The sequence below is a fragment of the Anarhichas minor genome, unplaced genomic scaffold (genome assembly GCF_050575085.1).
Source record: "Anarhichas minor isolate MPS153535 unplaced genomic scaffold, ASM5057508v1 ptg000004l, whole genome shotgun sequence".
Taxonomy (NCBI): Eukaryota; Metazoa; Chordata; class Actinopteri; order Perciformes; family Anarhichadidae; genus Anarhichas; species Anarhichas minor.
The window spans coordinates 1,247,477-1,264,199 of NW_027466450.1; the positions used below are offsets into that span (position 1 = coordinate 1,247,477).

Below are 16,723 nucleotides of genomic sequence, written 5' to 3' on the forward strand. Positions count from 1 at the left end.
TGTCTGGATGGTTATCTGACACATGAGCTTGTTAGCGCCTTTAGTTGCTACACACATCCGTCTGCCACGTCTGCCACCTTTTAACAAAAGCACCTGTGGGCATTAGAGCTGAAACAAGTAGGACACATATGGATAGGTCTTTTGGGGTCTTTTCTCCAAGCTAACACATTAAGTTTTCACTGCTTTCTAGGTGGTGCTTATTGGTTTGAAAAATTAATCCCGAAGAGGTGCTAAAAGCACTAAGCCTTACACTACACGCATCGAGTTGGCCGGTCTAACTCACACAGGCTCCTCCCTCTAATGGACTCAATGGCTAATACTCAAAGCACAAGCACGCATTTACCCACTGAAAATGTGTCGGCCAATCAGGACGCGCCTATACCCAAATACACGTTGATAACCACGAGGCAGCAAAGACATCAATTTGCCCACTGACAGCCTACCACCAGGGATGGAGTCGCTGCTTCAATAACCCCGTTGGTACTGTATGGATCTTCAAGATGCTTATTTTCAGTGCCTCAGCGCAGACCACACAGAGAGCAGTGTCCAGCAACCACTAGCTTGGCCCGGCTTGGCTACCCAGGATTTGCGAAGGTAGACTAACTTCCTGCGGAAGCCCACCGCCGATATCTCTTTGCTGGGCCTTTCCGCTTGTTGACCACCGCTGTGGGGTGTGATGGACTACCGCTGCCCTCCCCCAGCTCCACCTGGTCGGGTAGCCGTCTGCGCCATGATTTTATTAGCCCCTTTAATAGCAGCTTTCCTGTCGCCCCCTTTACCAGACATCTGGCAGTGGGTCGAGGCTTCCTGGCAGCAGCCACTGAAGACTATAGCCCCGGTTCCAGGTCTGGCGGATTTTCTCAGGGTGCAAGGTTGCAAAGAGTATCTCAGTAAGCCCCCCCAGGGTTTCACTCCACGCACTTCCTGATTTCCAAGAAGACTTTAGATTCCAGACCCCATACAGGATAAACAAGTCTGACAACCGCACCGTGTTGGCACACATCAACAGATAGGGCATAGTTTGGTCTGCTGCCCCTATTGAGCATGGCAGAGTGCCTGTGGTTGTCCACCCCTGACTACCTGTTGTTTCTGAAGGCTCTCAACATCCCCGGGTTGGCATAGCAGAAGTGGATGTATTTGCCAACTGTCGCAACACCCACTGCCTGCTATAGTTCTCCCTGGCAAAGCAGGGAGACCACCACTGGAGGTGGACGCCTTTGCACTAGTGCCATGGCCAAGAAAGCAGCTTTATCTCTTTCTGCCGCTACTTCTCTTCCCTCCTCTGTTGGAGGGAGTGAGGCTGGAGCAGTTGTCGGTCATCCTAGTACCCCAGGTTTCTGCTTGGCGCTGGGGTATGCTGAAATGACTCATATGATGGCAGCCACTTCTGTGGGGTTCTGTCTCAGGAGGTGGGTGCAATAGGCGCGCTGTCCAATCTGAGACGTCCTCTACAGGTTTGGCTCTGAGAAAGATAGGCTGTGAATGGCTGGACAGGTGTTGCAAACCGTCCAGGCGCCACAAGCAGGATCCAACGTTGGCCATTACAAGGCGATGTAGTCAGGGTAGAAACGGAAGAAAGGGCACAGAGATGCCGCTGCGCAGATGCCTGCCACCCTCGTCCCTCTGAGGAAGGCCATGAATGAGGATAAAGCTCTCGTGGAGTGTACCTGGATGCCCTGCGGAGGCTCCACTCTCGCTGCACTGTATTGTGTGATGGCGTCACACAGCCAGTGAGACAAATGCTGTCTGTGCGTACAACACACAGACAAAGTACATGCTGGGCAGAGTCGGAAAGACACTCAAGATAAATGAATCTCACCCGCAAGGAGTTAAGTGTTAAGACTTTAGGTGTTGATGAGGGATTTGCTGGTCGAAGCAAGAGTAAGACAAATGGTTGTTTTACTCACGTTATTGAGATGAAGCTTCTTCATGGAGGCCTGCTGGTTAACTGCATAGTTTTGTCGAGTCGTTTTTCACCAGAAGTCTATAGTGTCCACCTTCCATTGCTGCAGTACTATATGTTACAGCAAGGTGTTAGTTAAGTTAAGCTAGCTGATATCATTAACAGAAGACATGCCAGCTAACTTATAATATTGTTTTATTGCCAATGTGCTGTACTGTAGTGTAAGGCTGGCTTCATTTCACATTTTTCCAGTTTCTTGAGTCCATTCACAATTTTCGCAGTGAGATGACAGCGGCAACGTTTTGTTCATTATTGATTAATTAAAGGAGCCTAGTCACCTGGCTTGTTTCCTACAAATGAAATGCCAAACACTCCTATTTAAAAAAAAAAGTGCAAACGTTGTCTACATTTTGAGATAAAGAAAGTGTGAGTTTGAATTATTTTCACATGAGCAAAAATCAACAACAATAGCCTGAGGTTGTGTCTGGCTGAAAATTAGAAAACATTTTTGCATGTGAATCTGTCACCAAAGAAGCTACCACATAAAATCAGAAATGTTCAACTTTAGTCTACAGAGAAATTTAAATAACTTGTGCAGGTAATTATAGCAGTAGAAAGTCAACAGAGTGGATGAAGGAATTAATATTTGGATCGTGCTCTCTGTGTGTAATGACATTGGCCAAATGTTTAGAGACCAACCACAATAGTTGAAGCCATGGGGGAAAAAAAGATTGAATACAGTTTCTGTTTCAAATGTCACAGCAGATATTTCAATTCACATTACAGAAAAGATAAATCTTGTGAAATTGCATTTTAGTATACGCATGATCTCAGAAAAGTTTAGGAGTGCTGTAAGTACAGTGAAAATGTCACAAATCGCAATTCCATTTTCATGTTATTGGAAAAATGTATTTTCTCATGCAATCTTTCTAATGACACCATGGAGCTATCTATGATGTCATTACACAATGATTAAACGTCAGTCCTAACTTGGCATCGATGCAGAAACAATTCCTTAATTGTGTATTCCTTGATGTATTCCTATTCTGTAATATGTAAAGTGTAGACTCAGCAAGGGAAGACAATACAATGAACAGAACATTTCTTCTAACTTCTTCCACAGAAAAAGTGACTTATGCTTTTTGGCAGAGTCATCCATGCATACAGGCTGTCATAAGTAGAAAAAGTAATTTGACTAACTACTGTTAGGGCACTGGAAGAAAACTTAAAAGTCTGACTCATTGGAAACAGCCTTTTACCGGTGAGGACTTTGCCACTAAGGATTTTGCAAGTCAACATGCTGCACCTTGAAGTGAACATTATTACACAGGGATATTCATTCTAAGGAGTTTAGCCGATGCATTCATTACCGTCATTTAGTTTCATCCCCAGTGCAGCCCTTTGTGACAAATGAATAGTTCTGCCCCTTTAGTGGTCAGTATTATGATTTGTGAACCATTGAGCGTCCCAAATGTATTTTTACATATACCATTAAAAAGGTTAGCCGATTTGCTCCCTCTGAAATGTGGGGTCCAATTATAAACAAAACAATCAGGTTCCTTTTTTTATTTTTTATTCATTTATGAGACAGTAAATACCTGGGGGAGCTGAATTTAATTACATTTGGTTATTTCCCAATCCTCTCTTCATATTTATGTATTATTTATGGAGTGAATATTGTGTGGGGACCTCATACAAGTGATGCCTAGCTGTGCTGTATTTGCAGACTCCCCTCTACAGTGTTTTATTTTTTGCACACATTTTTGGCTAAATTATCAGCTGCAGTTTGAGATGTGTGGTGACTTGTACGTTGAGCACGATGAGTTTTCTTTGGAATTTATGAATTTGTGGATAATACATTCCTAGAAGGAAGCACACAAATGCATGTTGTCCTATATGTTTGGCCAGACACAAAAAAATAAAATCTGTTCTTGAATTTCTTGCAAAAACACAAAAGCTGTTGTATTGCAACCCGACAGAACAGAAGTTATGTATCATCTGGTATTTATGATCCGTCAGATTAAATATGTGAACTTGTATAATAGTATAGATAACATGTTTTCATGTGATGTTGTGTTTGGCAGGTGACTGGCTGGCTGGAATACCACCCTACCCCTTCTCCTTCTGAGGGCATCCCATTCCAGGACGGTGCTTTGGTCTCACTCCTCCCTCCCCCCTCCCCCCCCCCCCCCCCCTCCCTCCCCAAGCATGGAGCCCACCAAAGTCCAGTCAGATGGTGGCCTCAATGTCACCCTTACCATCCGCCTCCTCATGCATGGAAAAGTAAGCAGGCACAGACATTTATGCTGGCTGTAGTAGAAGGGAAAGACATGTTGGCAATTTGTTTCTTCATTAAAGGGGCCTTTAAGTCATTATTGACCTTTTAAAGGAACACTTCCACCACAAAATAATTTGTTTTTACATTACTCTCCGTATGTTACCTTGAATTCTTTGATAAAACTTTGTTTTTTGCATACCTTCACGGCGAAAGGAGAATAAAAAAAAACAGAGAAAAGTCATGATGAATTGAAGCCAGTGGGGGCAAAATTTAACAGTAGCATCGTTACTTTAAGGGTCACCTCACCGCTTTTATACTTATGCTCGTCAAGAAGATTCCTACTCAAAATAACTTCATAACCCTGATAAGGTCATCAGCTGTTTATCTCTGCTTGGATTTCCTTGCATTTACCAGGCAGGGAAGGTCTAATGAAAATATGATTGGTTGCATCATGGGAAGTATACGGACCCAGATGTTTTTGAAGCATGACCCACAGTAGAGACTAAAAGCCTCAGCTGCTGACCATTCTTTTCTAAATCTGTCGTTGAAGATTAGTATACTACACTAGCTCTGCTTTTCTGCAACAACAGCCCAGTAAACTATTTGAACTCACAGATCCACTGCAGCTGTACATCCATTTTCACCCTGAAAGATCAACATGAAAGCTCATCTTATCTCCTTGGTGTATTGCTGCCGCTCCTCTCCCAGTCTCACCATGACAGTGGGTTCTGTGCAGCTTGCGACATCCAACTGGGAATAAAACATGACCTTTAGTGTTAAAGATGGAAGTGCAGAGCTTTGATGTTAGCTCTGCTGATCCCACAGCAGTTTGCACCTTCCTAAGCCCTGATATAGCATGACAGAATTGATACAGAGGTTGGACTTGTTGCACCCTCAGCTTCCCCGACCGTTGACGTTTCTCTGTATAAGAACATCGTGGGAGCTGGGCAGCAGCTGTCTTTTGTCTTTCAGCGCCACTGTCCAGCTCTCTGCACTAGCTTGACCTCACAACAGTTTATTGCGTTGGTACACACACCGAGCCTCTGGGATTGGGACGGTTGATTAGAGCTCACAAGCAGAGACTCCACTTCCAGACTTTAAGAGTGACAGGCTTCTACCGACTCTGCTCAGTGTGTTCCTGTCTGTCTGCCCTTAGTGTTTTCAGGATTCCCAGGGCACAGAGTAAGTGGGCACCACCATCGATTTTTTGTTCAAGCACTTATGTGTACTGTGCTCTCCCTCCATTCTGTTCCCCTTCTACTCTTTGTGTGTGTGTGTGTGTGTGTGTGTGTGTGTGTGTGTGTGTGTGTGTGTGTGTGTGTGTGTGTGTGTGTGTGTGTGTGTGTGTGTGTGTGTGTGTGTGTGTGTGTGTGTTTGCCCCCGCTGGTCATGCTCAGTTAACTTGGCCATTGCTTTCCTGTCCCTTCTGCAGTTAGGTGCTAACGCTGTGATTCACAAACTAAAAATGGCAAGCAAGTTGCCTCAGTTATGTCTTCAGAGTTTATTAAAGGGTAATGAGGGAAATTGAATGAAAGTTTAAATGCCTTCGTCTTTAGGGAAGTCTTCTGGCCGCTAGGTAAATGGAAAACCCATGCTGCACGTCTCCACTGAGTTGGCCTTGTTGGTGGGGTGTACGGCACAAGGACAGAATCTTCCCCTTGTTTTTTGTGCTGATCAATCTGCAGCCCGATGATTCACCCTACTGCATGGCTGCTCATGCAGGAGCTCCAGACACCGGTGACCCAGTGACAGTTTGAATAACCCTGCATCAAGACAGACCCAGTCAGGCCCCAGAGATGTATAGTAAATGGTGTATGGGGGAGGACATTTGGCAGCATGACACTGGTGTGGCTCTTTTGCTCACTGCAGCAGAAGACTGCCATTTGGTTGGGCTGGGTGCGGTGTTAGAAAGCATTGTCAGCATGGTCTATATGGGGCAGTCTATAGAGCCCTTTGCTTCACCGTGTTGGTGGCGCAGGACATCTGAAAGACTTTGTGGTGGACACGTGTGTCCCTGAAGGTGGAGTATGTACTGTCCTGGATGTTCGTTTTCTGGACTTTGTATAAGCAGAAGTGGTGAGCGCAGGTTGTCAATGGTAAATGGATTTTCTTGTCTTCCGACCACTCAAAGCACTTTAACACTACATGTCATTCAACCATTCACACCCATTCATACACTGATTGCAGGGGCCACCTGCCCATCACAACTAACTAACATTCATACACCACAAGCTGGTGATCGAACCGCCGATCCTTTGATTGAGTGAGGACGACCCGCTCTAACCCTGAGCCACACAGGGTCTCAGATCTGGGTGTGAGATTCCTCAAAGCATAAATTCAGTTGTAAAGATATGCATCTGATTAGATTTATTGTAGCTAAGAGTTGGTTGAACTGTAAGATGTGAATGATGCATCATTGTGTAAGATCTTGAATAAATCTATTGTAATAAAGTTGCGGAATGCATGGAAACAGACATGTCATTTGTTAATGATGGACAGTAACTTGCCATCATACAATATAATAAATCATGGATAATTAAATAGATGAATACATACATTGTCGTGGAGTAAAGGTTTGAGTAAATAGATAGAAAATGCTTGAATGAAGTACAAATTCCTAAAAGAATATTTTAGGGCAACAACAAAGTATTTTTACTATGTAACGTTTTATAATCCTTTGTGAATGCAAATAATTGCTTTAATTAAGTCAAGATGAAATAAGAAGGACTTTAAAACCCTTTTAGATCACAGCCACCTATTTGAAAATATATGAAAAGTTTAAAAAAATTGAAATAATATCATGTCATCCATCTATCAAACAATCTGCAACTTTTAGCGACAAGCTAAAGACTTGCGCCGCAACTGGCCTGCAGCTTTAACGTCACAATGGATGTAACCCTGCGTTGAAGCTTATGGCCCTCTGCCTTTTGCTCACTGTGCCACACCAAGCTCATGAAGAGTAATTACATGCAAATGGTAAGTGTGTCCCTCCACACCGCCATGCAGCTGTGAACCCTTTGCTTGTCCTTGTACTGTTTGCACCTTCTTCAATTAATCATTGTCTGAAAATCCATGTTTTACTCTCTTGTCTGTTGTTTTGTTATTGTAGGAGGTTGGAAGCATAATTGGAAAGGTAGGTCATTTTTATTAGATCACACATGTTTGTATGTTTTAAAAATGTATGAACCATGATTTTAATCATTTAAAAAAAAAAGTAATTTAATATAATGTACTTTTTTACAGAAAGGGGAAACAGTAAAAAAGATGCGAGAAGAGGTGGGTTTCAGTCTAAACACAGTTTAAATAATTCAATAATGAATAAATGATTCAAATTTAGTATTTATTTATTCCTAGATTAAGGACTCGCGTCAATTGTATTGACCCCATTGACAGTATGTTTGCATTGTTTTTCCAGAGCGGAGCACGAATCAATATTTCTGAGGGCAACTGTCCAGAGAGGATTGTCACCATCACTGGACCAACAGACACCATCTTCAAGGCATTTGCTATGATTGCCTACAAATTCGAGGAGGTATGAGGAGAGTGTGACAGCAGTGTTTCTATATAAAGTGAAAAATGCAGGTCTAATGGGAGACCAAAGCACCGTCCTGGAATGGGATGCAAAATAAATCTCCAGTTGTTAAATATATATACAGATATATTTTCTGTATGGGTACACACATACAGCACATCTATAAAAGGCGCATACTCCATCATGGTAGATATTTGTATCCCATGACTGAGGGAATTTAAATCAACTTTTTCCTCTGATCGTGTCTTTGATGTGACTCAATTACTTGATATACCGAAGCACTGTGACTGAAACTTGCAAGAGGAGACCCTCTGCTGTGTCCTTAGTGATGTGTGTAAAATCTGGTCTGCTGAAACAAGGCTTTCGTTATTTACTGACAGCCACAGAGCAGTGCTCATTCACAAAGCAGAAAAGATATGAACGAATGATTGAAACGTACCTTTGAGTTTGTGCACTGATTCATATGGATAGGCATCATTGATTTGTTTGGGTCACATTGAGGAAAATTTCACCACTGCAAAATTAAATATACATTCTCTTTTTCCAGGATATAATCAATTCGATGAGCAACAGCCCAGCAACCAGCAAGCCCCCAGTCACCTTAAGGCTTGTGGTGCCGGCCAGTCAGTGTGGCTCCCTCATAGGTAAAGGAGGCTCCAAGATAAAAGAAATGAGAGAGGTATGGTATGAAATATTTTTTTATGGATAACCACAAATGCTACACAGATAACAAAGTCAGGCCTTTTCTAGTTTTTGCCTTTTTTCTTTATGCAAGACAAAGTAGCGTAGCCACTTTTTTGGTCTGTCCCCTGGTGTTCGTTAGATTTTGTGAATTTATATTCTCCATGAATACTTAAAGGGGAACTACCCCCATTTTCAAAATTCATACATGTTGGTCTAATGATCTTAGACAGTCCAAAGATACAAGTAAACATTGCCAACACTCTCTGAAATCCTAAATCCATAAATAACTTAACTTGTGATGTCATGAAGTAAAGTGTGGAACTGCTCCATATAGGAGACAATGACAATAAATGAAGATGTTATAGATGACACAAAGTGCAGCCAGGGTAATGTTCTGAGAGTATGGGTACATTTTCTGTGTCAGAACTGAACACATCAATAGAATAAAGCTCATTTGTGTATAAAAAAGGAACCAAGCATTCAATGGACCCACACACTCAGTCTTCTATTCATTGTCTACGAAGCAGCTCTTGACTTAATACCTGATGACATCACAGGCTTGATACTTCTCTGGCTTTTGACCATGGAAAGATCATATTGTTGGAATTCATAATTTAGGAGGTGTTCCCCTTTTAATGGGAGGATGCATATAGAAATGTGTGAATTTTCTTTATTGTTTTTATTTGATATGTTGGAATTTGATCATGTAATAGCTGCCTAAATTCTCACCTTGTTGCAGCAATAGTTTAATGAGCACAGGTGAAGACTTTTTATACTCAACTCATGATGGCAGCACATTGAACATTTTACAAACTTTATGTTCACCCAATCAGCATAGAATCAACAGCTATACTCTTTGGGAAATGTAAATGTAGCCCATCCACTATGTCAGTGACTTGAGGAGTGACAGCAAAGGTTACACGTTGTAGCATAGACAGAGTTCTCTAGCCATGTCATCCTATCTGACACAGGCGTTTTCCTCTAAGGGGGTCTACAAGCATGAGTAAGCAAAGTCAGATTATTATAGTTTGTAGAATTTAAGGGGCACAATACATCCTGGGAATTAATACTAGTACATATACCAACCCTGTTTCCCATAAAATTACTTTACCATACAATTAAACTGCATTCACAATGATGTTTCAAGGAAAAAGTATTTTCACTCTGATTACAGTCTCAGTTTTACTTAAACTGTTTTAAACATGTGGCTACGGTTGTTAACTGAGGTTAGGTTAAGGCAACAAAAGTATTTGGATAGGTAAAAAACATCATTGTTTTGGTCAAAATGACCCAAATTCCTTTTGTTTTTGAAGCTACAAACTGGAATTTAAATAAGCGAACGTTATCTTTTGGTTTAACACAGGACATGAACAGTGGCCTCCTGGGTAAAAGCCCTGTGTTTGTTTGACCTATTCACCCATCCACCACCTCAACCTACCTTACGCAGACTATCATTAGAAACGTATTTGTGATACGTCAAAGACAAACGTAATCCGGTACAAAATACGTTTAATACCTCCAAAGGTTATTCACAATGCAGTTTCATCGTTCAGGAACGGAATTTTTTAAGAGACAAGGCTACACATACACATCTGACTCTAGAGTCTACAACCATGCTAGTGGCTTTGGGTGGCTGCACTTAAATGCTATTGTCAGCATGCTAACATGCTCAAACTGACTACAGTTTAATAATTCTACCTGCACTGCCAACTAGTGATGGGAACATGTTATATCCACACCCTGTGCAGCAGTGGTGCAATGCGCCACTGTTGTAGTACAATGCTACAACACAGCTGGTTACAACAGTACCAGATCATACCCAGCTGTGATATTGGATGTTGTCAGAGGTTCAAGAAAGTAGCACTTTTCAATACTCGTATACACACCAAAATCATGAGCAACAGCCTGTGCAACTTAGAACTGAATCCTGTCAACATTGTCCCTCAAAGTCCCTTACTCTACTCCAGTCCACAGGGGCCCAGGTCCAGGTGGCAGGGGACATGCTGCCCAACTCCACAGAACGTGCAGTGACAATCTCTGGGACCCCAGAAGCCATCATCCAGTGTGTCAAACAAATCTGTGTGGTCATGCTGGAGGTACAGTATGTCAAGATTGAGCGCTAATTTATTCAAGCGCAAATTTTTAGTAACAATGAAGTCGTTTATTCTTGAAGAACTTACAATTTCAGGCTACAAAAGCTGTGTCACATTTCTGGCGAGACATTCATGCACACATTTTCTCAGGAATCGATTGTTGAATGGAAATCAGTGTTTGTAATTTGAAAAAAGATAATATGAGAGACAAATTAGGCTTTGTCTGGGTCAAAAACACCTGATTATTGTTGTCAATAACTGTCAACTTGACAAGCACTCTGCTTGCATAATTGAGGCCCTGAGAGTGTAATTTGTGTCTAGCCATGTACTTTCCAATTTGTAGCAGACTTGGATAGGTATTAGAAACTGCAGAATTATTTGTGGTGTAACTGCTTTGTAAATACATAGTAGCATTGTCTCATTACAGTTTAGAGGAAGCAATTTGTATTTACCACTTGACCATTTTTGCGTATAACCATCCAGGTGAACTGACAGAAATACCCAAGCCTATTTCTGTAACATTAGGAACACACTTCTTGTTTCTTCATATTGTATTTAAAGCACATACCTAAGTGGACAGTCCTCCCTCCACAGCACAGCAGCTACAGAGGAAATCTAATTAAGCCCTCTCCACTGTCTTGAACAGCCTTGTTGCTGCAGCTCAGCATGAATCTATAGCTCTGTGTCATTATAGTAAGTTTGCAAATGGAACTTCCCTGCCTTCTCACTGAAATCACCTCCCCGCTGTCTTGGGAAAAAAAAGATAAAAGATAAAATAGTGTGGTGGTGAAGGCTCATTTTATCTGTCGTCATCAGGTTTCACACGTACCCGATTATGTTGAATCCTCCATGAATAGACTCCTAATACCTCTGAGCCCCATGACTCCTTTTTTTGGTTTTCACCAACAACAATTCAATTTTCAAAAGCTGCCAGAAAATAAAAACATTTCTCACAGTAAGAGCACAAAGTTATCAAGATGCAATATTATCTCAGAGTGATTTTTTCTGCAGTTTCTCTGATGAAATGTGATCGAGAGCATGAATACATGTAAATTACCAAGTGAATGAATGCTTTTCCTGTATTTAACACTAAGAAGTATTGAAAAATCATGTTTTTTTACAATCTATACCCTGCTCCATATACATACAATTGTACAAACTACGTCAAAACACAAGAGTACTACAGTATTTTAAAGAAACAGTTCAACATTTTGGGAAATATGCTTATTAGATTCCTTGCTGAGCGTTAGATGACGGGATCAATACCATCGTCATATCTGTTCATTTGAATGAAGCGCCAGCCAGTAGTCAGTTAGTGTAGCTTAGCATAAATACTGTTACTTTCTCCAAAGGTAACAAAATCTGCCTACCAACACCACCTCTTAAGTTTTTTTTATACGTATTAAACACACAAGATATGACATGCTACATTGTGAGCTTTGGTTGTGCTGGTAGGTGGATTTTTTTATGCTATGCTAAGCTAAGATATTAAGCATACATACTTGAAAGTGGTTTGGATCGTGTCATCTAATTTTCATATTATTTTTAGAATCAGTACATTTCCCAAAAATGCTGAACGAGCATTTATCTTTTTTTCAAAATAAAGTAGAAACATGCTGACTCTGACTCTGCCTCTCGTCTCTCTTCCCTTTCTCTTAGTCTCCACCAAAAGGTGCCACCATCCCTTATCGCCCAAAGCCCGCCTCCACACCGGTCATTTTTTCTGGTGGCCAGGTAAGAGTTGACGTAGCTCTAGCTTGTTAGTCTGTGCCCACAGCCAACGTGAGATTTTCACTGCAGCGTCAGCCTCTGCTTGTTCCTGCGAGCCTTTCTACTTTTCATGTGCAAAAATGCCTGCCACCACAACCCAACATGAGGCTGTCCTCTCTGGAACACATCACAGCATTGGTTATATGTTCAAACACTAAAATGGCCAGTGTTCGCATTTTCCTGACAAACAACCTCTTGCAGTCGTGCAAATAGGTTTGTGCACTGTCAGCAGCAAAGGCAGAAGTAGCGTGACATTGTTAAACTGCTTCAAAAAGTCAAGCTTGGTTTGATGTGTGTACAATACATGTGACTTTGGTACCAGAGTATGCAGTTCCAACACAGTCTCACTCCCAACTTTTCTAATACCAACGGTTGGTCAGTGCCCCACAGAGTCTGATACCGATGCACAGAGTCACCCCTTAGCGTCCGTATGAGACACAATGCGTTTTCCTCTAACTCCGATGTAAACCCACCCTTGTCATTATTAGCTGCTCAATTCAACTAATGTAGTATAAATAGCGAGATAGTCCACACAGGACGTGTAGACAGATAGGTCAAACAAATGCAGAGCTTTCCTCCAGGACACGGCTTTTTGTGTCCCATGTAAAGGTAAAAGCGAACGTAAGCCCAGTCACATGAGTTGTTAGTGTCATTTGTTACATGACTCACTTTAGTCGGCAGTCACGTGACTTGGTTGTGACGTTAGTCAGTCAAGTTAATGCCAACCGTGCTCTTTTCCTTAACCTAACCAAGTGGTTTTGTTGCCTCAACCTGAAATTCCTGTGAATACGGAAGTTTATTTGAAAAGACACCATGCACACAAGTGGAAACTGACACACCCTGCCCTGCCCTGTCCAAAACTGACGCTAGAGGGGTACCGAGAGCGTCATAGTTTGAAGTTTGGGGCCACTGACCAAGTGTTGGTATTTGACAAGTTGGGAGTAAGAATGTGTTGGCAGTTCACATACTTGTGACAATTTGGTGGATTTACCTTTGCCTGGAACTCATACCCAGTGGATGTTTAATGCAACATAAGACAAAATTGTTGGTGACTTTGAGGTAATTTTTGAGTTGATTTTGTTTGAATTCACAACATGTTTACTGCGGCTGTAGTGGACCATCATGATTTGATGTGCTGGGCTATCCAGTGCAGACTCGTAGCCGACATATTGTCTTTAAGAAGCTGAAGCTGGCTCTCGTCTTGAAGCTAAACCATCAACCATGTCATGCTAGCTTGTCGGGATAGAGCCTGAGTAACGCTCCAAAGTTAGGCTACGTTTTGGTGAAGTAAAACTGGCTTGTGCCCTTATGAAGGGGTCCCTTGACCTTTCACCTCAAGATATGAGAATGAAAATGGGTTCTATGGGTACCCATGAGTCCCCCCTTTACAGACATTCCCACATTATTTGAATATTTCTGCATACAGGGGTCCCTAATCAGTCTTGGAATTACACAAATTGCATATGACTGACAAGCTAAGTTTCTTTGGATTCAATGAGGCCAAATATATTCATGTGTGATAATGTCCCCAGAGTAGCCATTTGACATAGTGAAACCATTTTCAAAACTTGATTCACTGTATAAAACGACCTGTTGTGACCTCTAGGTTAATCTCAGCCTTATGAAACTTTACAACCAAGAACAAGAGACCTTTGGCATTCAGAAAAAGTACATTGACAAAAAGTGGGTTTCTGAGCAGTTTCAAGTGCTCGCCATCCAATCGGCAAAAATGTGATACTTCCAAATGTCAAAAGTTTTTGATGAAAATTAAAAACTTTTTCTATGGACTTCGTCAAGGTATTGATGTCTCAATGTGTGTCTTAATCCATTCTCGAGATGTATAAAATTGTTAAATTTAGCACCACATCTATGAAACAAATGGTATCCATCTAAAAATTGCTGCAAAAAATTATAAGACATAATAGAGCATGATAATGGCCATCATTACGTCCAATATAATGTTCTACGCCCTTTTACACTTTCACGATTCATTTTAATTAATTACTTAATTTCTATATCTGATTCATGACTAGAACCACTTGACACACCCTGCTGAGCATTTCAAATGAATCTTCTGGTTCCCATATTTCAGATGATGCGGCTTATACTGATGACCTGCCAGCTCCTCCTAAAGATCCCCTCTCCCCTCCTATAAAAGACAAAAATGAGTCTATGTGGGTCTCTTACAGTTGAGCGATGCCTAGTGTCTTGACCAGTTGGGATGAGAACATGTTGACTGCATATTGGGTTGATGTCACCGCTTTGAATGTGGTCGAAATGAGTGTGGCTAAGAAGATCAGTTACTGTAATATATCTTACTGTTTTTGAAGATCATAATATATTTGCAATCAAAACATTTGTATGGTCTTTTGAGCTAAAAGTGTAAAGAGGGTTTGTATATAGCTGATAATGAACAAGCTGACTTGGTTTTCTGTGTGATTTGCTAGCCCAGTATCATAGCAGGACGTGAAATAACACAGAAATACAAACTATTTGTTTTGTGTATTTAATTACAAACTGTCAAATTATTTTTTTTCGCTCCGCACAAAAACAATGCAAATAGAAAGTCAATTATTATTGCATCGACGTGACCATGCAATGGTCAGATTTAGTGATGTAGTATTTAATATCCAGAAAGACCACTTATAGATGGTGGGAAGGTAGGTGGACAGTTCCAGCCCGTTCCAATCAGAATCAGAATTCTGATTCCAACAAACCCAGGACTTTCAACCAGAGACCAGTGATATACAACGTGTGTCCAAAGGTTTTGTTGCGTAAGAAATCGTGCCGAGCGACACAAAATAAACGGACAATTCGTGTCCCTGTACACAAAACCGATGGATTGCATTTTCTGACGAGTTCACAAAATGTTTTGGATTTTCTCCCCTTCTTATTGTAAACGAGATGCTAAAACCTGCTATCTGTTGTGTTTTTCATCTCCTCAGGCCTACACAATTCAGGGACAATACGCCATACCACATCCAGATGTGAGTTCTTGGTCTCTTTTTTATTCAGTCAAGAATTCTACCTGTATCTTAATCATGTATGATAAAAAAAATAGTTGCAGACATCTTATTACATGGACACACCAGCTCTTTGAAGTTATTTAGCGGCTGGTCGTAAATCTTGGCCTCCTAAATCCCTGTCCTTGTGGTTTAGAGTGGCAGTGTGTAGCATTTTTGAGGATCTATTAGCATAAATTAAATTTAACATTCATAACTATGTTCTCATTAGTGTATAATCACCCAAAATTAAGAATAGTTGGTTTTTCGTTAGCTTAGAGAAAGCCCTTCATATCTACATAGGGAGCGGGTCCTCTTCACGGAGTATGCCGTGTTGCACCGCCATGTTTCTACAGTAGCCAAGAACCGACAAGCACTGGCTCCAGAGAGATCCTTTTCCATTTTTCTGTTAACCGTTGTACTACGACGAGTCTTGATAAGGGAGGAGTGAGCGGAGGGTTATTCAGTTGGTTGCAATCTGCAACCAAACCACTAGATGCCACCAAATCCTACACATTGTCCCTTTAAGTGCGAACTACAGCTCAACTACCGGAAGGAACTCTTACCAGTGGTTGATAACTAAACGTTGACTGTTGGGGATAACAATAAAGACAAAGACAATAATGGCAGTTTTGATATATACACCCCTTTAATTCCACTTGACCATATAGTGTCCATTAATAATCTGCCTTCATCTGTCCTTGTCGTAAGAGCATCTCAAGAGCTACTGTGTGTCACATACACTAATTCAAAGTTGGGCAGTGATTGATGCCACTGGAGGTGGTGGTTGACGGTACAATCACTCAAGTACAGGCTTGACACCCTCTTCCACCCTCATTAAAACTCCTCTTAAGCCTTGGAGAAGAAGGCTTGAAAGCATCCGTCTTCCCCCATTCCTGATGGAAATTATCCACAGCAGGGGATGGACGTCCTGTGACCATGTCTGGGGGGAGAGAGCGGCTTCTATGACAGGCATGTAAAAAAAGCAAAGGTTTTTAGTTCGGAGTAAGTGCCAGCTAGAAGGACACATGGTAATTGAGGAGGCAAATGGAAATCAATTCATCGATTCATATAAAAATTACAAGGAATTTGGCAGAAAAGGAATAATAATTAAATTACCAAGCAATTTACAACTCTATGACAGACAATCACCCTTCTCTCTGTATCTCTTTTTCTCTTACTTTTTTGTCCTCCACCACCCTGTGTCATGGCCTCCTTCTCCTCACCGTTTCTTCACTGTAGTTTTGGTTTGCCTCATTTCTTGGTGTGACCTGTGTAACAGTAACCTCTTAGTTCTACTTTCCCTCCTAACCCCTTCAGCAGTTGACCAAGCTCCACCAGTTGGCTATGCAGCAAACCCCCTTTACCCCTCTCGGACAGACCACCCCTGCTTTCCCTGGTACGTACCCACAAGGCCCTTTAGACATTTCCTTCTCTTTGCATCCAGAGAAACATTTTTCT

The 16,723-nt window shown here is 41.5% G+C and overlaps 1 protein-coding gene across 1 annotated transcript in view; it reads left to right on the forward strand.

The window, feature by feature from the left end:
* Nucleotides 1–16,723, forward strand: part of LOC142964841 (poly(rC)-binding protein 3) — a 60,705-nt gene that overhangs the window by 37,322 nt on the left and 6,660 nt on the right. The window contains exons 6-14 of the mRNA XM_076105395.1: nucleotides 3,988–4,186; nucleotides 7,291–7,314; nucleotides 7,425–7,457; nucleotides 7,597–7,713; nucleotides 8,261–8,392; nucleotides 10,365–10,493; nucleotides 12,150–12,224; nucleotides 15,206–15,247; nucleotides 16,583–16,661. Coding sequence (XP_075961510.1) covers nucleotides 4,112–4,186; nucleotides 7,291–7,314; nucleotides 7,425–7,457; nucleotides 7,597–7,713; nucleotides 8,261–8,392; nucleotides 10,365–10,493; nucleotides 12,150–12,224; nucleotides 15,206–15,247; nucleotides 16,583–16,661 — 706 coding nt within the window. The 5' untranslated portion in view covers nucleotides 3,988–4,111. The remainder of the gene's footprint in view (nucleotides 1–3,987; nucleotides 4,187–7,290; nucleotides 7,315–7,424; nucleotides 7,458–7,596; nucleotides 7,714–8,260; nucleotides 8,393–10,364; nucleotides 10,494–12,149; nucleotides 12,225–15,205; nucleotides 15,248–16,582; nucleotides 16,662–16,723) is intronic.